This window comes from Gastrolobium bilobum, unplaced genomic scaffold (assembly GCF_033153095.1).
Source record: "Gastrolobium bilobum isolate Gb01-03AN ecotype WA unplaced genomic scaffold, APGP_CSIRO_Gbil_v1 utg776, whole genome shotgun sequence".
NCBI lineage: Eukaryota > Viridiplantae > Streptophyta > Magnoliopsida > Fabales > Fabaceae > Gastrolobium > Gastrolobium bilobum.
The window spans coordinates 42,423-65,320 of NW_026899202.1; the positions used below are offsets into that span (position 1 = coordinate 42,423).

The window sequence follows — 22,898 nt, forward strand, 5'->3', positions numbered from 1 at the left end:
CAAAAACAACGCACACATGGAAAGGAAAGGAAAAGACTGAGACACATACACACTCTCTCTCTTTCAGTCTTTCTCTCCGTTTCACTCTGTTTCTGTTGTGTCTCGCGCCTCCATTCAATTCCATTGACGTTGCTCTCGTTCAGGTCTTTTTCCTGCTTCTGAATTTCGAGCTATATATATGTGTGTGTGTGTGTGTCTATTTTTCGCATCTTCTGTTTCCAATTTGCTCACACTCTCTGATTCGCTCTTCTCTCTCGCTTTGCCCTAAATTCTGTCAAGGATCCATGTTCATTTGATCTGATCTGTGTTTATCCGATCGTCCTTGACTATCTTCTTCAATTGTTCTTCCCGGAGATCTAAATTGTATTCCGCATTGATCCGTTGTTTTGTTTTGCAGAGTTTTCTATCCGTTGGATCGGTTTCGAGGAAAGTGACGGTGAATTGAGGATGTGGTGGTGTAGAAAGTAGTTAGAAAGCGGGAGGAGTTCTGCGGCATTTGCATTCTTGTGAGGTAGCTTCTTTTGGTTTAATGTGGATTTTGATTTTTCGTTTGTGGTGTTGTGTGTTTGATGATGGCATTACTTTCACTTTTTGATAGCTTGGTGTAGAATGCTGTGTTTGTAGATTTCTTTTTTTAATTTTTTTTATTTTTTGTATATTGTTGATTGCATTTGGATGGAGTGCTAGCTAGACATTCATGTTGAAATTGGTAGACTGTGATTTATTTTTTCGCTATTGAAAGGGTAGAGTGTGATTTGTTTTCCTAAGTAGGTCTTTTTCTCTCTCTATAATATAAATGTTTTAAAACAACGGTCTGCCAGCTGGTCCTGCATAGAAATTTCTTGTGATATAATGAAAGTATAGAGAACATACATGACCGAGTGCATATCCTTCTGATGTCTATGCGTCTTTCAGCATTTTTTGTTGGATATCAATTTTGGAAGCGTTTTTGGAATTGCTTAAATTTTAGAATGTTTAAATTTTCAGGCAACCTACGAGGAGGATAAACTGGCGTATTGGTGCAAATGTCAAAGTCTCCCTCTCCTGAAAAAAGGCAGTCCATTTACTCTGCTTCTCAGCCTAGGTCAGTAATTTTGTGCTGTACTCATTAAGAATTTATTTTTGATGAAAGCATACTATGGAAATTAGAAGGAACACTAACAGTGAATGAGTTAGTTTATGATAATATGGTCTGTTTGGAATCTAATGTTCAATTAATGGCTGGTTATGACTCAGCTGGGTTTTACATCACACCCTTCACTTGCAAATGTGAAAATACTAACAAGTGGTAGTTATATACCCAATTACATGCAGGGAATTTAATGAGGCAGCAGCAATGGACGATCCAGAATCTACAATGGCCACAGTTGCTAATTTTGTGGAGCAACTGCATGCCAACTTGTCATCACCGCTTGAGAAAGAACTTATTACAGCACGCTTGCTAGGTATTGCCAGGAGTAGGAAGGATGCAAGGGCACTTATTGGTTCTCATGCCCAAGCCATGCCATTGTTTATAAACATTCTCAGAAATGGAACCACTCTTGCAAAAGTCAATGTTGCTTCCGCTCTCAGTGTCCTGTGCAAAGATGAAGACTTAAGGTTAAAAGTACTTCTTGGTGGTTGTATCCCACCATTACTGTCGCTTTTAAACTATGAATCCACTGCTGCCAGGAAGGCAGCAGCTGAAGCAATATATGAAGTTTCCTCGGGTAGTCTTTCAGATGATCATGTGGGTATGAAAATTTTTGTTACAGAAGGTGTAGTTCCAACCTTATGGAATCAGCTAAATCCAAAGAACAAGGAAGACAAAGTTGTAGAGGGTTTTATTATTGGAGCATTAAGAAATCTGTGTGGTGACAAAGATGGCTACTGGAAAGCAACATTAGAAGCTGGAGGTGTGGATATTATTGTGGGTCTCTTGTCTTCAGATAATGTTGTTTCTCAGTCAAATGCAGCTTCTCTATTGGCACGTTTGATGCTGGCTATCGGTGATGGCATCCCCAAAGTAATAGACTCTGGAGCAGTCAAAGCTTTACTTCGACTTGTTGGTCAGGAAAATGATATTTCTGTACGAGCTAGTGCTGCTGATGCCCTCGAGGCTCTTTCTTCAAAGTCTACCATGGCTAAAAAGGCTATTGTTAGTGCAGACGGCATTCCAATCCTTATTGGAGCTATAGTTGCTCCTTCTAAAGAGTGTATGCAAGGTGATGGTGGCCAGGCTCTGCAGGAGCATGCAACTCGAGCTTTAGCCAATATCTGTGGTGGCATGTCTTCTTTAATACTACATCTTGGAGAACTTTCTTGTTCTCCTCGCCTTTCTGCACCAGTTGGTGATATAATTGGTGCTCTTGCTTGTACACTCATGTTCTTTGAGGAAAAAGCTGACGTTGATGAAGAACATTTCGATGCAACTCAGATAGAGGATATTCTAGTAACTCTTTTAAAGCCTCAAGACAACAAGCTAATTCAAGAACGTGTCCTTGAGGCTATGGCTAGCCTATATGGAAACGTCTGTCTCTCAAAGTGGCTCGTTCAGGCAGATTCAAAGAAAGTTCTTATTGGACTTATAACTATGGCTTCTGCTGATGTGCAAGAGTTTCTGATACTTTCATTGAAATGCTTGTGTTGTGATAAGATTGAAATATGGGAGGCCATAAAAAAAAGAGAAGGTGTCCAATTACTGATATCATTACTGGGGTTATCCAGTGAGCAACATCAAGAGTACTCAGTTCAATTGCTAGCAATTTTAACTGACCAGATTGATGACAGCAAATGGGCAATCACTGCTGCTGGAGGGATTCCATTATTGGTGCAGTTGTTGGAGACAGGATCACATAAAGCAAGAGAGGAAGCAGCTAATGTTCTCTGTCGTTTGTGCTGTCACAGTGAAGATATTCGTGCTTGTGTTGAAAGTGCTGGAGCCATCCCAGCATTTTTGTTTCTTCTTAAGAGTGGTGGACCAAAAGGAAAAGAAGCTTCTGCTATGGCACTCACAAAGCTTGTCCGAGTAGCTGATTCTGCCACAATTAATCAATTATTAGCATTGCTCCTGGGGGATTCTCCAAGCTCGAAGGCCCATATAATCCGAGTTTTAGGTCATGTACTTACCGTGGCTGCACAGAAGGATCTCCTTCAAAAGGGTTTTGCAGCTAATAAAGGCTTGAGATCTCTTGTTCAAGTTCTAAATTCATCAAATGAGGAAACCCAAGAATATGCAGCTTCAGTCCTAGCTGATTTATTTATCACAAGACAAGACATTTGTGATAGTCTCGCAACTGATGAGATTGTGCTTTCTTGCATGAAGCTTTTGACTAGCAAAAATCAAGTTGTCGCCACTCAGTCAGCTCGAGCATTAAGTGCTCTGTCCCGCCCAACAAAGAGCAAAGCTGCAAACATGATGTCTTATATTGTAGAGGGTGACATCGAGCCACTAATCAAGCTGGCTAAAACATCATCTGTTGATTCTGCTGAAACTGCTGTTGCTGCATTGGCCAATCTTCTCTTCGATCCTTTTATTGCTGCTAAGGCTCTAGCTGAAGATGTTGTTTCAGCTTTAACAAGAGTTCTGGCAGAGGGAAGCTTGGAAGGTAAACAAAATGCATCTCGTGCACTTCATCAATTATTGAAACATTTTCCAGTAGGTGACATTCTCAAGGGGAATGCTCAATGCCGTTTCACTGTGCTTGCACTTGTTGATTCCTTAAGAGCTATGGATATGAATGGAGCTGATGCTGCAGATGCTTTAGAAGTAATTGCACTGCTAGCCAGAACTAAACAAGGTGTCAACTTCACTTACCCTCCTTGGTCAGCTCTGGCTGAAATACCATCAAGCTTAGAACTTCTTGTCTGCTGCCTGGCTGAGGGGCCATCCCTTGTGCAAGACAAGGCAATTGAGATTCTGTCTAGACTTTGTGGAGATCAGCCAGTTGTTCTTGGTGATTTATTATCTGCTAGTTCTAGATCCATTGGTTCATTGGCTAATAGAATAATGAACTCCTCCAGTTTAGAAGTAAAAGTTGGAGGGGCTACATTACTAATTTGTGCTGCAAAGGAGAAGAAAGAGCTTTCAATGAATTCACTTGATGCTTCTGCCTATCTAGATCCTTTAATATGTTCTTTAGTTGATATGATGAAGCAGACTTGCGGCTGTTCTTCATTAGAATTTGAAGTTTGCACTTCTAGAGGTTTTATGAAGAGAAATGCATTTCAAGAAGTTGATGAGTTCGATACTCCTGATCCAGACACAGTCTCGGGAGGTACTGTTGCTGTGTGGTTGCTCTCAATTATTGCCTCTTTCCATATAAAAAGCAAGATCACAATTATGGAAGCTGGTGGACTTGAAGCGCTCTCTGACAAACTTGCGAGACATACTTCAAATCCACAGGTACACTGATTTAAGCTTCTTAACAAAGCCACCTGTATCAATTCTCTTTGTTTCCTGACTAGCCAGTTCTATAGCTCAGGTCTTGATATCCCTATACATAGGGAAAATGAAATGTGCCATCTCAGGCTCTGTAATGGGATTGCTTTATGTTTGCTGGAAAGTATTTGTTTGCAATTGGGCAAACAACAATAATTTGGAGGCTATATGAATTCGCAATTTAAAATTCATTATGAGTGGATGAAACTGTGGATAGTATAAGAAGAAAAATTATTGCGTTTTTCATTTAACATCTTTGATCATTTGATGTATGGCATATTTGCAATAGATGAATTTTTAAAGCCATTCCCAACATTTTATGGAAAGAATTGACTGGAAAAGTTTTCGCCAAAGAAAAGGAAACTGAAATTGGAGATTGACGGACCAGCATTTAGGTAGGAACTGAATTCTGGCTGGGGTAAATCTACTGTATTCTTCCTCAGAGAATACTGGTACTGCTATCGGCACTAGCATGCTATCAGTACGTACCAGTGTGGGAGACTGAAACTGCAAAAGATAATACAGGGGTATTCGAAGAACCCTGCACTCTCCCTCACTGTCCTCTACTTATTTTTCCTCCTCTATTTTCTCCCCATCTCTTTTCTTATAGCCATATAGGTCAACTTTTCTTCCTGATCTCCCAGGATTTTCTTACCGGAAATATGTTACACAAATCACTCAATTTACCTTGATTTTGTCTCTAAGTTCTTTTCTAATATAAATCTTTCTAATATGTGGTTTCCTAACCTATATATTGATTTTAAAAATTTTATCAATATGAATTTCTTTTTTTAATATAAAAATCCCTCATCTCATATAATTTTAACTTGTATGATTTCCCAAACTGTGTATTATATTTTTTTTAAATACATTTTGTGAATTTTTTCCTTTTAAATTTCGTTATAACTTTTAGTTTTAATTTAATTTGGGCTTCAGGCCCTGTTATTTCTATTAATGCTGAGCTTTGGCCTGAATAGAAGCATGATAAGTAAAGAGTGAAAAGACTAAAGACTCAACTAATGTACATCATACAATTTTTTCCCTCCAAATACTATATTTAGTTCATATGGTTGATGATTTGTATTGGTGATCTACATACCTGGATTGCAAATTTATTTGTCCTGTTTGAGCATGGTAAAACTTTAGTTGCTGAATCAAATAGATTTCCTTCCTCCCCCATTGACAGGCAGAATATGAGGATACAGAAGGAATATGGATCAGTGCCTTGCTCTTGGCCATTTTATTTCAAGATACAAACATTGTTCTATCTCCTGCAACATTGCGCATTATACCTTCTATCACTCTTCTGCTAAGATCCGATGAAGTAATTGATAAATATTTTGCTGCTCAGGCATTGGCTAGTCTTGTTTGTCATGGTAATAAGGGAATCGATCTTGCCATTGCAAATTCTGGGGCTGTTGCTGGATTGATAACTATTATTGGGCATATAGAGTCAGATATGCCAAATCTCATGGCTTTATCAGAAGAATTTTCTTTGGTGCAAAACCCTGATCAAGTTGTCTTGGATCACCTTTTTGAAATTGAAGATGTAAGAGTGGGATCTACTGCACGGAAATCTATACCCCTCCTGGTGGATCTCTTGAGACCAATACCAGAAAGGCCTAGTGCTCCACCCATAGCTGTTAGACTCTTGATATCCATTGCAGACGGAAGTGATACAAATAAATTAATCCTTGCTGAAGCTGGAGCTCTGGAAGCTTTGAACAAATACCTGTCCTTGAGCCCTCAAGACTCAACCGAGTCCGCTATTTCAGAGTTATTGAGAATATTATTTTGCAATTCTGACCTTGTTAAACATGAAGCATCAACAAGTACATTGAACCAACTGATCGCTGTTTTGCGTCTTGGATCAAGAAATGCTAGATATAATGCAGCAAGAGCACTTCATGAACTTTTTGATGCTGATAACATTAGGGACTCAGAATTAGCTAAACAGGCCATTCAGCCATTGGTTGACATGCTTAGCACAACATCAGGGAGTGAGCAGGAGGTTGCTCTCATGGCCTTGATCAAGTTAATTTCTGGAAATTCTTCAAGAGCATCTCTTTTTACAGATGTAGAAGGGAATCCACTTGAAAGTTTGTATAAAATATTGTCTTCTTCTTCATCATTGGAACTGAGGAGCCATGCTGCACAACTATGCTTTACTCTTTTTGGTCATAGCAAGATCAGAGCAGATCCAGTTGCCTCAGAATGCCTAGAACCCCTTATATCACTGATGCAGTCTGGTTCTGGGACAGCAATAGAATCTGGGGTTTGTGCTTTCGAGAGATTGTTGGAAGATGAACATCAGGTAGAGCTTGCAGCAGCCTATAATGTTGTGGATCTCCTTGTCAGCTTGGTTTCTGGTACAAACTATCAGCTTATTGAGGCTACCATATCTGCTCTCATCAAATTGGGCAAAGACAGGACACCAAGCAAACTAGACATGGTCAAAGCTGGCATTATTGATAATTGTCTCAAGCTACTCCAATTAGCACCTAGCTCATTATGCTCCACAATAGCTGAGCTGTTTCGCATTTTAACTAATAGTAATGTAATTGCTAGAAGTTCAGATGCTGCAGAAATTGTAGAACCCCTTTTCCATGTTTTGCTCCGTCGAGATTTTAACTTGTGGGGACAGCATAGTGCCTTACAAGCACTCGTAAATATATTGGAGAAACCACAAAGTCTTGCAACCTTAAAGCTTACACCTAGCCAAGTTATTGAACCCTTAATTTCTTTTCTGGAATCCCCATCCCAAGCTATTCAGCAGCTTGGCACAGAACTGTTATCTCATCTTCTTGCACAGGAACATTTTCAGCAAGATATTACAACGAAGAATGCAGTTGTGCCTCTCGTACAGCTTGCAGGAATTGGAATATTAAACTTACAACAAACAGCTATAAAAGCATTGGAAAAAATTTCCACAAGCTGGCCAAAGGCAGTAGCTGATGCAGGAGGTATTTTTGAGCTTGCAAAGGTTATTATTCAAGATGACCCTCAGCCACCGCATGCACTCTGGGAATCAGCTGCTTTAGTTCTCTGTAATGTGTTACGATCCAATGCTGATTACTATTTTAAAGTTCCTGTGGTGGTTCTTGTAAAACTCTTGCACTCAACACTTGAGAATACAATTAGCATAGCCCTTAATGCTTTAGTAGTTCATGACAGAAGTGATGCTTCAAGTGCTGAACAGATGATGGAAGCTGGAGCTATAGATGCTCTTTTGGACCTTTTAAGATCCCATCATTGTGAAGAAGCATCTGGTAGATTACTCGAAGCTTTATTTAACAATGTGAGAGTACGAGAGATGAAGGTATCGAAGTATGCTATAGCGCCTCTATCCCAGTATCTGTTAGATCCACAAACCAGATCTCAGTCTGGCAAGCTTCTTGCTGCTTTAGCTCTGGGCAATATTTCCCAGCATGAAGGACATGCTAGAGCTAGTGACTCTGTTTCTGCTTGTCGTGCATTGATAAGTTTACTTGAAGATCAGCCAACTGAAGAAATGAAGATGGTGGCTATATGTGCATTGCAAAACTTTGTCATGAACAGCAGGACCAACAGACGAGCTGTTGCGGAAGCTGGGGGCATACTGGTGATTCAGGAATTGCTACTGTCTTCTAATATAGAAATTGCTGGGCAAGCAGCATTACTGATCAAATTTTTGTTTTCTACCCACACACTGCAAGAATATGTGTCAAATGAGCTGATAAGATCTTTGACAGGTACATCGTAATTTTTCCTATTGACAGCCTTCCCTGATCTATGCTTAGGATACTCTTTCAGAAACTACTTTTGGCATATTTCTCAATGCTGTAATCATATCTGTTTTACATTGCCTTTTGTTCTTTACTTAAGATGCAAGTTCATTCATGTAGTAGGCTTTGGTTTAATAGAGTAAATAGAAATTCATTTAATTGTGTTGAGATATGTAGTCCCACATTGGTTGTATGTGCAACTAATGTGGAGTTTATAAGGTCTTGGGCACTCCCACCCTTTGAGCTAGCTTTTGGGTGGTGTATCCCAAGGTTCTTTACATGGTATCAGAGCACATACAACCACCCTCAAGCTTGAAATCATGTAAAGAACCTTGGGATACACCACCCAAAAGCTAGCTCAAAGGGTGGGAGTGCCCAAGACCTTATAAACTCCACATTAGTTGCACATACAACCAATGTGGGACTATATATCTCAACACGTCCCCTCACACGAGAGCCCATTGGGCTTGAAGAGTGGACATGCAACAGGCCCAGTCTACCTGTGCTAAGAAACGCCACAAGAGAAAGTGGAGGGCAGCGGCGAGGCTCTGATACCATGTAAAGAACCTTAGGATACATCACCCCAAAAGCTAGCTCAAAGGGTGGGAGTGCCCAAAGTCTTATAAACTCCACATTAGTTGCACATACAACCAATGTGGGACTACATATCTCAACAAATTGCACACTTTTTAATCGATCAAGTCCTTGGCAGATTACTTTTTACATTGTTTTTTGCTTGCAGAAACCATCATATCATCTTATCATGAAATTCCATGACATGCCTTGACTTTGCACTAGCATATACTTTTAGCGAGTCCAAATGTTCAGTTTTAAAATACTAGTTTTGAATGTTCAAAGAAATGATAACATTGGAACAGTAGCAGAGAAGTTGTTAGTTGTGGGGACTGGTTTTTATTTGAAATGCTTCTTTTAATTTTTCTGCTTGAGCCAATATGATTAGAATTTGAAGAGTTGTCTTAGACTTGTGATTCAGCGTGTAGTTGGTTTTAGACTTTTTGGAACTGGAAAAACAACTTTGTTTTGATGTGTTGATTTCTTACAAGCATTATCAAGTTACTCTCCATACTAGACGTTTTTCAGAGTAAATGGAAATTGTCAACATATACAAATAAATTGATCTCCTTCCTCGTCCCTTTTCTTTCCTAGTATAGATCTTTATTACTGTTTCTAGTTTCATTTTAGAGAAATGGAGGATGCGTCAAAGATTTTCTGCTGCATGACAGCAAGTGGAATAACTTCCCTTTTCATTTTATCAATCCTAAATTTATATTACTTACGGAGAAAAATAAATTCACACATATAGATTGTGGTGTATTGGGTGATTCTTTTATATTTATTAAAAAAATGATATTTCATTATATCGTTGGTTTCTTATGCAGCTGCCCTTGAAAGAGAGTTGTGGTCAACTGCCACAATCAATGAAGAGGTTTTGAAAACTTTGCATGTGATATTCAAGAACTTCCCTAAGCTCCACATATCTGAAGCAGCAACCCTTTGCATACCTCATTTAGTAGGGGCACTTAAATCTGGTGGTGAAGTTGCTCAAGACTCTGTACTTGACACCTTTTGCTTGCTAAAACATTCTTGGTCAACTATGCCAATAGATATAGCAAAGTCCCAAGCTATGATTGCTGCTGAAGCCATCCCCATCTTGCAAATGCTCATGAAAACTTGCCCACCAAGTTTCCATGAGAGGGCAGATGCTCTTCTGCACTGCTTACCAGGTTGTTTGACTGTTACCATTAAGCGTGGAAACAACCTCAAGCAAACTATGGGAAGCACTAATGCATTCTGCCGGTTGACAATAGGCAATGGTCCTCCGAAACAAACCAAGGTATTCTGATGAATAATTGAGAAATTACGAAAAAACACCAATATTATGTCTTAGCCTTTGCATTTGGTTGAAGTTCTTCAATTATTTTCGAAGCTGAAATGGTTAATCTTTTGTTCTTTGCAGTCCTATTTTTCTTTTCTTTTTCTGCTGATAATTACAGGCTTCATTTTTTAGGTTTCCTATTTTTCATACAAGCAGCATACTGATTACCAATTGCAATCTGATATGACAACAGAATTTTTCAAATCATTTTATTTTGAAAGATTTATAGTTACAGTTGTACCACCTGCTTTAGCGTTCCTGGTCCTGACATGTATATAGCTTCAATTTCTCAATTTTCTAACGGCCAAATTTTTTTCCAGTTTTGATTGTAGAATTCCACATTTCCACTTCAATGAATCATATTGGGTGTAATTTACCCTTGAATCAGTCCAGTTTTGCATATGGGATAACTGCAAATTAATTTTTCATTGTACAAAATTTATTTACAAAGTTATTAGTTGATTTATCTGCTGTCTCGAGTGAGGATTAGATTTTATTATACAAGATTACAGATACCATTTGTGATTTTTTGCTTCTGTTAGGTAGTGAATCATAGTACTTCTCCAGAATGGAAAGAAGGATTCACATGGGCATTTGATGTGCCTCCAAAGGGCCAAAAGCTCCATATCAAATGCAAAAGCAAGAATACTTTTGGGAAGGTAAATGAACATTCCTTCTGTAAGTGATTTTCATTCTCCATTTTTCTGTGGTAACTGGTATGTCATTGCTTACCTCTTACTACTTCATTTCTTTGTATGATGGATGGTACCAATATTATGTTGTTGATTACCGGAAGGATCTCTGCCTATTTCTGTCAATAAAAAATCCGCCTTCTTATTCTATATGATAGCTGCCTTCGAGGGTTACATAATTGGTCTGTGCTTGGTTGAGTATGTGGAAAATAAAATGTAGCTCATTTTCGGTCTTGGTTGAAAATAATGTTCATTTAGCTCCTTTTTCATCTTCCCACTTACTCAACCAAGCAGCACGCGCTAAATCTATTGCTTTAGTTACTTACTGGAAGTGTTGTGCTTTTTCTCCAGACAACTCTTGGAAGAGTCACTATCCAAATTGATAAAGTTGTGACCGAAGGGGTTTGTAGTGGATTATTCAGTCTTAATCATGACGGCAACAAAGATGGTTCTTCCCGAACACTTGAAATTGAGATTATATGGTCTAACAGGATTTCTAATGATGATATTTGAAAGGGGTAGTGAGCTGCTGCTCGGGCTGGAAGGACAGAAAGTAATCTGTACCATGCATGATATGTTGGAAATGGTTTTGCTTGTAATTATTAACATATTTGGAAGATTCCAATTTTGTAGTCTGGCAGATGAAGTTGCTTCAGTTGTAAGTGTAAATTAAATTTTCTATGTTCAAGGGGAAGCGTTTGAAAAGGAGGTTCCCACGGTAAAGGAAAGTCAAAAGATGGTTAGAATTGTACAGGTCAGTCCATAGGAATTCGAAACTTGAATTATAGGAAGAAATAGCATTTTTATTAAATTTATGTTAAAAGCATTTTTGTTTGGTTTTTTTTTTTTTTAATTATCCGCTGATGTTGTGATGTACATTAGCTTCTGCTGTAGAGTGGCTTTGTTTTATGTTTGTAAGCCACAAAAGATGATACACTGACAATATATCATTTTCCACTTGTGTCTGGGAACGTGCCCTTTTTCACCACCCTGGCCCCGCTCAACATACAATTCCTTTTTTCTGATTCATTCATGGGCAATGTCTTAAATAATAATTTTTAGGAAATACTTTTCAGAGCCTGAGTTGCCTTCTCTCTTTTCTTTAACCAATGGCTCTCGTCCCTCTGCATTTCCCTTTAGTCATTTACAAATTACCTTTTTCAATTTATGATCCACATGCGATGGCCTTCCTTTTCCGTTGTTACACATTTTCATGCAAAACTTCAACTACTATGTATCTATGTCAAATTGTCAAAGCCTCGCAGCTACGATGCTATTAGTTATTTGATGCATACCCGTTTAACCTGGAGCTCATTTTCGACATACTCCTTTACCAAGAAGATTTTTTTTTTTATAAAATATGGATGAAAATAATTATAAAAATAAAAGTAATATAAAAGTGTTACTTTTTATCGTATTTAGTAAATGATGTATGAGTACTTGATAAACAAGCTCATTTTCGGGGCACGGATATGTATCGCTACTCGTAAACAGTACACAGATAGGCAAACCAATGGGGATTGGCTCCCTTAATCAATTTTTCGTCTTGCTAATATGTAATCTTATTCTAAATCTTCATCAATTAGGACAGCCTATATATCCAAACAACTAAAAAAATAAGGAAAAATATTTATTCTCTTAAATGACAGTCATTTTAATAAAAATGATTGGTTTTTATTTAATATTTAAATTTTTAAAAAAAACCTTCTATTTTTTTTTACCATGATTTTTGTTGCGTAATTTTTTCTCTTATTATAAAATACTGTAATTTTGATTACAATAACATAATTTTACATATTTTAAAAGAATAAATACTATTCCCAAAAACATATTGGCAATAAAATTAAAAACTAAATACAGTTGCTTGCTTAACGCACTTTGAGCTCAATACAGTCACAGTCGCTGGGGGGTAATAGAACAAGCCAAACCGAAGAGCATGGGAATGCAATACCACTCAGTTGATTGACTTTATGTTATTTAGCAGCTGCAAACAGTGCAGATCCAGCCCGTATCAAGGAAGCAGTAACTGATCCAAGCTGAACAAGAGATGAATTTCCATTCCCAACATCATAAGCGAGCACTTAAAAGTGCATGAACCAATTAAAAAAAAATCTTTTTTTTCCTCAGACCGTTTTTCATAAACAAAGATTCACATTGTAATTATCTGCACACTTTTGGTCAGTAGTGAAAAACAAGATTTTACGTAACGGAAGGGGCATAAAAAATTATAAAACATAAAATCATAATATAAAAAGAATTGTAAAAACATAAAAGCACTTGAAATATTGATAAAAATATTTTGATAAAAAAAAAATGTAAAAATATAGTGATAAATTGAGATTTTAACTACTACCATCACAAGTTGATGTAATTATTAACCAGATAAACGAAATTTTAGATGGCCAAATTTGAGGGTATGAAGCCCTAGAGGCAAGGGGAATCTAAGGAGGAAACAGCATCAGGAGAGAAGACAAAACCTGGGGACAGGGGGGACAAAGGCAGGATGGGGCCTATATACAAAGGCATTTTCATAATAATTAGATCCCCAATTACAGATCTACCACCACCTAAGGCATACCTAGCAGCTTTAAAATAACAAAGCATATAAGTAAGTAGAGGAGAAACATCAATATTCATTTTGGATTAATCATTCACAAGAACAAAACAAAGCCTTAGGAGCATCAATGTAGCATTGAAAAGACTAAGTATCATAATGCATGCATGCGGTCCAAATCTGAGTAGATATTCTCATTTTGTCATTTTTTAGTAAGTGCCAACGGGATACAGTTATTTATGTCAACAGGGAATATTCTTACCACAAAATTTTTTCACTAATAACTTATTACTTATCTGATCACTGTTGGATTAATATTTTTTCTCTTTTCAGAAACTTTTCAGCATTCTTTCTCTTTGAACCAATGATGAATAGATAAGTAATAAGTTGGTAATGAAATGTTTTGATAGTAAAAATATCTTCCTCTTATATCACATGTTTAATTACACCATTGAATGAATATGAAATTGACACTGCTAAGAAAAAGGGCAAGGGAAGATAGAGATAAGTATACTTACCTTTTCTTCTATCAATATAATTTTAGCCAACTTACTAATCTCCTCCTTCATTACTGTGCACAAAGCTCGACCATATATATGAATATGACCTATTACAAGCATTCAATCAATTTACAAGATTTTCTTCTATTTTGTCCTCTTCCCTCTATTCTTTTCACTTTTTAACCCCTTTCCGCATCCTTTCTCTATATTTCAATTCTAGATGTATTTTCACTCCAGGTACAGCTGCAGTTTCATTGCATCCTATTGCATCCTGATCCTACCAACAATTATCATGCATTCGTAAACAAGTTCTTTCAAAACAACCAAGTTTATACGAGGTTGTGAAATTGGTTAAAGTTGAAACATTCTGATGAATGAACAGAAATTTGTCTCAATTATTACTAAACACAAAACCCAATCCAAAGCTCCATGTTTAAGAGGATAATTATTTGTGCATAATTATTACATGATTATTACTGACAATAACATGTATGGGAGTGATCCACTCATGTTAAAATTTCATACGACTTCTCTCGTGTTAAAATTTCACATGACTATTAGGTCAATTGAAATTTTAAAATGAGAGAATCCATTCCCAACATGCATAATTAATTGTGCATATATTTTCAGGATAAGTTTTATTTACAAATTTTTTGTTGATAAACTTTTACAAACTGTATAATGTACTTTGGGTACTACATGCTCAAGTATTATATACTACTCATAGTCATAGTACATAATATAATTTGTAAATATAATTTTTCTCATACTTTCAATGAAAAAATGTGTCGATTATTATTCCACTTTTTTGGAATGTTAAATTAGTTATAATATATTTGGAGTTTGCATTCATCATGCAACATGACCACAAAAAGTTTCCTACACACACAACATTTTATGGGATCCGCTTTTTTTGAAGGAAAAAAAAAAAAAAACTACGACACGAAAAACGAATCTCTATAACATAACACAATTATTTTTCTTACAACATAACTTTTATAAAACTCAATATATTTATGGGATAATAACTTCTCCTGTTATAGAAGAAGTTATTATCCTTCCATCAAAGACATCAAATAATGGGCCCTAGCTCATTTTTATTTTTCCTTCACTTTTCTCTCATTTTATTATTGTGTCTGCAGGAAAATAATAACTTCTCCAATAATAGGAAAAATTATTATCCCTATATTTCTTAGGGAAAAGGAAAATACAACAGAAAAAGTTATTATCCCTATATTTATTAAAGAAAAGGAAAATATTTTAAGAAACTATTTCCCATCCAGCAGAAAGATCAAAATTTGAGCTTTTTTAAATAAAATAAAATAATAAATGGTGGGGCCCACATATTCCTGTGTGTGCAAGAAAGCTAACTTATATGTGGTAACATAAGAAAACTAATTCTCTATTTATTATTACTACTTCAAGAGAAACACTTGTGTAACTCAGACATGTCTATCAGAGCAGCCAGAAGGAAAATAACATGTGAAAGAGTAGGACAGCAATATATACTCTTTGTGAACCAAATCATTCATCAACCAAACTCGAATAGCAGGAGGTATGTTAATCTTAAAATCAAACCTGTGATTGATAACACCATTCCTATTATTACGGGTTTCAATTGGTAGTTGTGAGCGAAACTCATGATTGCCAAAAATCAAAGTTTAAGAATACTATAACAAGCTTTTGGATCCAATGCAAGAAAAATAAATTGTTTTGTAGCAAGGGAGTTAAGTAAGTGGAAAGGAAATGTCTCGGTTCGATTCTCAGATGCCATATTTGGTATTGATTTAAATATTCACTTCTGATATGTCCCGCGATTTAAAGAGTTTAAGTTTGTGAGAATATCGGAAAGAGTCAATTCATCTAAAAAAAAAAAATTAAGTTTGGGTTAACTCTAAAGAAAAAAAAACAAATTGAGAAGAATAAAGAAAAAAGTTACTTAAGATACCATGTTCCCTGTTTATGGATTTAGTCTGTTATATTCTATTTTGCTTTGCATTCACTTATTTGAAATGAAAGTTACAGCTTGATTGTTTATTGTTCTTAATACTGTTCTCGTTCGGCATATATAAAGACTTATTTTTCATTGATTCAGATCTTTCATATACAAATTCTGAAAAGAAAAAAAAGGCGCAACCCTTAACAAAAGAAGCTCTTTCCAGTTAAGTGATTCCTCCAATCAACTTACCTCAATTGGAGATTTTTTTTTTATCTCCTTTGCTATTGTAATTTCTTAATTTTTTATTTACATATTTAAAAACTTTTTATTGTTTGTTTTTCGTTATTACTATAACTTTCTTTAAAAAAAATATTATTTTTTCAGTGTTGTATTTAAGAATTTTGAAAAATAAATCAGTCTTTAAGCTGTTAAAAGATCGGATTTTATATATGACTTGGTTGAGTTACAAAAGACTAGAATTTGAATCTCCAGTCATAGAATTTGACTTTATCGATTAGTTTTATTAATTGTCAGTAGTTTTAATGAGGTGCTCAATTTCGACCTCCTTAGGGTCATGGATAGGTCTTCCCTAATTTATTGTTATCGACAACTTTCTCAGGTTACTGACGACTTGATAATAACAAATTTTTTATAGTATTGGAGCGTGTGTGTTCTTGGACCATGATGGATGAAAAGAGACATGTTAAGAGTTCGAATTTCATAAAGAGAATAATGAGATGATAAAATAGTACATTGATATTAACTGGTTTAAAAGATATCAATATTCTAGATATGGTTGATAAAGAATTGAAGGATAAACAGCACAAGATTATTGAAAAAATTGAAGTGAAAAAAATGGGCTATGTTTATCTCATTTTAGATGAGATAAACAATTTTCTTACACACATAAAAAGAGGTTGGTTCTTACCACTCTTTTTTCTCTCTCCTCTTATATGTGAATTCCACTTATATTTTTATTTTTACAACATGAGATAACTTTTTTCAGAAAAATATATCCCAAAAAAATAGATTGAGCAAGTGATCAAGCGAGCACTGAGATTTAAATCGTGAAACTGCAACAGAAAAGCGGTAATTTGATGTGTTTTTTGTTTCGAAGAGGATGTCATAGATAACATGTTACACGTGTGTTACTACTCAGTTAAAAATAATTTCTCTACACTTTTAAATTTATCGCTTCTTACTATTTTTTTTATAATCATTACATGAAATTACATCAACTGTTATTATTTGATATAAATTTTATTTCTCTCTTTTCAGTTTCTTCCTTAACCATCACGTGGTCATGTTTTTAAAAAAAAATTGCGTGAGCGCCACACAATTCAAGCAATTTTTCAAACTGTCACGCGTTCAAACTAATTATAACTAGTAGCGAGTTTGGTTAAGTCACGTGACATGTTTCTATTAGTGTGCCAAACTCGCTCGAATGATAGCGAGTATAGACTGTCACGTAGCAAAACAAGTTAACTCATTTTCAAAAAGTCATAGCTCGAGTGTCTGAATAGAGTATTTTTTTTTTTAAATTCTACGTAACTTTTTGAGATCTACACATTTAAAGGATTATTTTTTATTATAGAAAAATAAAAATTAATAATGTCATTTACATAGGCAAAATATGTCAAACGGGACACAAAGAAGTATTTATTGGGAAAAAAATTTGACCAAATCCTCTTCCGATATTTGCTAGTATGTATATCTCAAAGAGTTACATGGAAGAAAAAAAATACTTGATTCAGACACTCGAACCAAAAGTGATGGCCTTTCAAAGTTTTATGATAAATTTTTTTAAAATTTATGCCACGTGTCACAAAATCATAGGCTACAAAAGTCGATGTCAGTGGTAGCGAGTTTAGTAACCTATGATTTTGTGACATATGAGACATTTTTATAAGAAAAAGGCTGACTGTTATGATCTCCATACTCGCTGCAACTGACAATAAGTTTAGTCGCATCAGATAATGTGTTACGTAGCCTAACCAAACTCGTTACCAATTGTAGCAAATTTGGACATGTGACTGTAGGAAATCTTAGATTTATGCGGAAGCGGTTTAGGACCTAGTATATTGGTATGCTTACCGAATCATCCTTGTTTCACAATTACCTCTCGGTGCGCAGGTCTCGTGTAGAATCTTCCCTTGTAGGATTCCTCTTCACGAACAGCTCAGCTCAGCGCCGCAGCACGAACAACCTCCTTGAAGGAGGACTGTGGCAGATCTTCCAAACTATCTCTCGAGAAGGAAGAGAAAGTGTGTGGGCACTGATTAGATTCTGAGCTTGCCTCTTTCTCACAAAAAAGACCTAGGAGGCTGATGACTTAAGAGGTACTATTTATATGGGTTCCAAGAAACCCTAGCTCATTGGGCTCTAGGTTCCTTGGGCTCTTCTCATACTAATAACCCATTTGGGCTTTAGTAAAAGAGCAAACCCAACAATCTCCCACTTGCTCTTTTGGATACAAACTTGAGTCGTAAAACCCAAGATCATGTAACCCATAAGTCATCATCTATCCGAAAAATACCCCATCCCTTGTCTCAAGCTAGCTTGGGGATCTACCATCTGTTATTAATCAAGGCTCCTGATAATCAACGAATGATTATCTAATTCGGTGCTACTCCACTAAAAGCCCGAACTTGAACTCAAAGATTAACAACACTTATAACATGAATATGCATCGCCCCTTTGTAGAATGTCTATAATTGATTGACAAGTTTTCTGTAACTCAATCAATTATTTATTCCCTTGACTATGATAGTTTCTCTGATGGATTACATGCACTGGCCAGTGTCTTTAATATCCAAGTACCGAAACATATCAAGGGGACATATCCTACAAATTCCATGTTGTTTATCTCATAAATACCGATAATCAAATAATCTCACTCCCAAATACCGAGTTATTGGCCGTCAATAGATCGAACCTCACCCGTTGGTAAATCAAAGAATGAAAACTATTTGATTACCTATTTATAATAAACTCAGGATTAAGAGCAATCACATAACTATAGTTAATTGGTGATTTGATACCTTATGACAGAAAAACAACCTTAATCAAATCTCTCCTTGATCCTTTCAATGTGAATGTTAATTCACACCAATATTTTACAATGATTCGGACAAAATCATTTCGTAAAATATTTCAGCCTGAATAAAGTGCCTAACTTTATTTTAACGGCTGTGACTCCATTCATCAATTGTGAGATCCTATGATCATGTCCTCCATGAACGTATCCATATAATCATATACTCCACAATTTGATCCGGACCTTTATGTTTGTAAATAATGCGCAAAATAAATAAATAAAACCTTATTTATGAAATTCAGAAAATGATTTTATTGTTTCATTGTCTTATTCCAAGAGCACAATAAAACCAAAAACTCCCACTTGCTTAATGCAAGTCTGGGATCCTCCTAAGACCCAAAGAAGTAACATGCCTCTCGAACACAAGTTCAGGCAAACTCTTAGTAACTGGGTCTGCAAGATCCACCTCTAATGTTATCTGAGTTTAGTGAAAAATTCATAGCTCGAGGTTGATTTTCTTGAGTCAATATCCACTTGAAATAACTGAATTTTTGAAAACTCAACTTTTCAAGACTCCCACTAGAATATACCAGCATATAATCTCTCGTTCTCCAAAGATACTTGAGTACATGTTTAACAATAATCTAGTATTCCTCTAGGTTCAAAATGGTACTATCTCACTACTCCCACTACGTGACAGATGTTTGGTTTAACGCCCAACATGATATGCGTGAGTCTACCTTTGCCAAAGCATAAGATATCTTGCTCTTGCATTCTTCCTTCTTAGAAGTCTTTGCTCACTCCTTAGGAAGATGAATTCCACATCTGAGAATTATAATTCTTCTCTTAGAATTCTCATGTTGAATTTTGGGTTTTGTCAATGTAAGTAGCCTGAGGTGATGCCAACAACTTATTCTTCTGGCCTCATAAGAGTTTTATACCAAGAATATAATTGGCAACCCCAGTACTTCCATACCAAAACACTAACTTAGCCAACTCTTTATGCTTGATATTACCTCCACATTGTTTCTAATAAGGAGCATATCATCTACATAAAGTACCAGAAAAGCTATTGTCTTCCGTTGTATCCTTTACATACAAATATGCATCATTCATCAAGGTTCTCTCAAAATCAAAATTTTGATAACCTGATCAAAACTGATGTTTTACGACCTGGATGCTTGCTTCAGTCTATAAAATAGACTTTCACAACTTGCATACCGTGTGTTCCTACTCATTTGTTATAAACCCTTTTGGTTGTTGTATGTAGATATCCTGACATCCAACTCCCAAAATGAAATCTCATAATTGAGACTTATAGCAACTAAGAGAATCTGGATAGACTCAAGCATGGCGTCTGGCAAAAATTGCCTCAAAGCTAGCTTTGAAGGTTTTCACCTTTCTGTCCATCCTCTCTTTGCCTTTTATGTCCACATGCACCTTGTGGGTTTTACCCCTCTTGGTGTCTTTACTAGGACCGAACGGAGTTGAAATACAAGTATTTCATCTCATTGTTCATAGCCTGAGCAACACTTGATCAACAACATCTTCTAGTGCATTATCGTAACTAGTAGGATCAATGTCACTCAACAAGAAACAACTTGAGAGTTAACAAGGTTCTCTCCCACTACGAATGTACTGCACTAGACCTTGTGTATTTATAGGTAAAACAAAGAGTGGGTCAAATGATGGATCTTCAATTTCTTGAGGATCCGCTTATCCTTGATATTGTTCCTTTACATGTGATACTAATATTTCTACTAGTTTCACTTATATATTATCATGTTGAATTTCCAATCATGGTTCTCTTGTTTGTTCACTTAGAGATATATATATATCCCCTCTTGAACAATCAAGGGAATATTGGATGAAGCTTCTAGAGATTCTGGAAATTCTTGATCTGAGATAAATCTCATCAAGAATAACCTAACTTAAGAGCTTATAATTTCTTATCTAGTCCTCCTTTAAGAAAATCATGTGAGTGCTCACTTAGATTATCTTGTCCTTAAGACTAAATAAGAAATCATCCCTAGTTCTCTTAGGGTAGCCAAAAGATATGCACTCTTCCATACAAGATTCCATCTCATTTGACTGTTGTTGTAGGACGTGTGCCGTAGCACCCTAAATCTGAATATGGTTTGATCTGGGCTTGCACCCTTTCCATAATTCTTTAGGTGTCTTTACAACAAACTTTGACGTAATCAAGTTAAGAAGGTACATTTCCTTCTCTTAGGCATCTCCCTTGAACAACATTGACAAAGATGAATAACTGAACATGATCTTCACCAAGTCTAGAAATGTTTGATTTTTGCATACTGCAACTTTATTCAACTAATGTGTTCTTAGAGTTGACAATTACAAAAACTATCCCCTCTTAAATCAGGTAAGACCTGAACTTACCAGACAGGTAGCCAACACTTTAGTCAGACCAAAGTGTTTTTGGTTTGAACACCTACATGCTTTTCTGCCTCAGACTAAACCTCTTGGAATTTCCAAAAGCTTTAGACTTATGGCGCACTTGGTTCATCTGTCCAAATCCAGAGTAAACATTCATATAATGAAGTACTCATCACCTCTTCTGGTCTGAACGCTAATTGGTCCACATACATTAGTATGTACCAGTTCCAGTTGAATAGTTGCGCAAACCTTTTTAGCCCTTGTAGGATTGCTTGGCCATTTTACCTTCCAAATAGGACTAACATGTAGCTGTTAGTTAAAAGATTCTTGAACTTTCAGTCCCTCTTTTAACTAAAACATGTTTCCTACTTGAGATCATGTGACTCAATCACAAAGGCCAAAGTTGTTTCATTTGAAAATTTTATTTCTTTGGTGAAAATCCTTGTTCATCATCATTTCCATTCAACATAACAAATTTAAAAAAGGGTATAGGACATAGGTAATAAAGACTATTTAAACAATGTACCAGAACAAAACAAGACGAAGATGAACTTCGAAATGTAACTGAGGAATCAATTGCATTTTCAAACCATGTTTTAACCAAAACAACTAACAAAAATTGAATTCCTCTTGAAATCCGGAACAAATAAACAGTCACTCAAAACCATAGTCGTATAAATAACTTGTCCTACTGCAAATGCTGACACAAGTTTCTATTTTCAAGCTTAAAATATCTATGTCCATTGCTGACAGGTATGCCATGTTTGAACTACTACAAAGAGTAACAAACATAATCAGTGATTCCTGAATCAATAATTCATTCACTGATCAGGCCTTGATATGCCTATGTTTGGTTCTTTTCATCACCTCTAGGCAATTTTTCTTTCAGTGTCCCTTTAGTCTGCACTTGAAGAACTTTCCGTGCGGCTTCTTCATAGCAACTGGTTTGACAACTGATAGCCAAGTCATTTTGTTCTTGTTACCACCCTTGGGTTTCCCTTTGGATTTAACAAGACTCTTAGCAAAACCTGCACTGACTGCATTCTGTCTAGCAGAGCTGCTAGACGCATCAAACATGTCATTAAGAGTCTGAAGCATTTCTACTCCACTCTTAATCATGTACACTTGCTTCTGCAAGTATTTGGAAAGACTGACAATAATATAGCAGCGAACTACCATATCTGCCCTTTCCTAATCTGAGAAATGCATCTTAGTTTCCTAAGACGCATCCTCTGCAGGTTGTTATGACCCTCGCATTGTCAGAACAAATTTTAGCTTCCATATTTTAGAACAATATCAAAAAATTTGCTTTTCACTTATTCATAGTTGGTACAATCTAGAGGTTTTCGACTCAAAATCATTTCTAAGATATTTTCTGAAAAACATATAAAGCACACAATTACAAACAAATAATGCAATAAACAAACGAAGTGCGAGTAGATTCTCATAACTACTCTTGTTTATTGTTAACAATCCTTCAGTTTATCTTTACAAGGCTTACGATGGGCAAGTCACTTGTAAAAACCAAAATTGTTATTTGGGCTTTCAGTGCCATTGCCAGAGCCTCGATGGGAGGGTTAACAATTTTACCAAAGTTGAATGTAATTAACCATTGTTTAATTTCAAAATTATCCTTAGTGTCTAAGCATTGCCGACGATGGGCCGTACAATACTTTACTAAAATTTTGAAATTATTAA

At 36.0% G+C, this 22,898-nt stretch overlaps 1 protein-coding gene across 1 annotated transcript; it reads left to right on the forward strand.

Annotated features, from left to right (window-relative positions):
- The first annotated feature begins 435 nt into the window (after window positions 1-435).
- On the forward strand, window positions 436-11,589 carry LOC133288216 (protein CELLULOSE SYNTHASE INTERACTIVE 3). Its single transcript, XM_061485932.1, has 7 exons — window positions 436-511; window positions 988-1,084; window positions 1,315-4,384; window positions 5,607-8,151; window positions 9,585-10,039; window positions 10,624-10,740; window positions 11,125-11,589. The coding sequence occupies exons 2-7, from the start codon at window positions 1,026-1,028 to the stop codon at window positions 11,284-11,286; spliced, it is 6,408 nt and encodes a 2,135-aa protein (XP_061341916.1). The 5' UTR covers window positions 436-511; window positions 988-1,025; the 3' UTR covers window positions 11,287-11,589.
- The last annotated feature ends 11,309 nt before the right edge of the window (window positions 11,590-22,898 follow it).

Coding starts and splice junctions, on each gene's coding strand:
- LOC133288216 (XM_061485932.1), top strand. CDS start 1,026: ATGTCAAAGTCTCCCTCTCCTGAAAAAAGGCAGTCCATTTACTCTGCT. Junction 4,385..5,606: donor GACATACTTCAAATCCACAG/GTACACTGATTT, acceptor CCCCATTGACAG/GCAGAATATGAGGATACAGA. Junction 10,040..10,623: donor GTCCTCCGAAACAAACCAAG/GTATTCTGATGA, acceptor TGCTTCTGTTAG/GTAGTGAATCATAGTACTTC.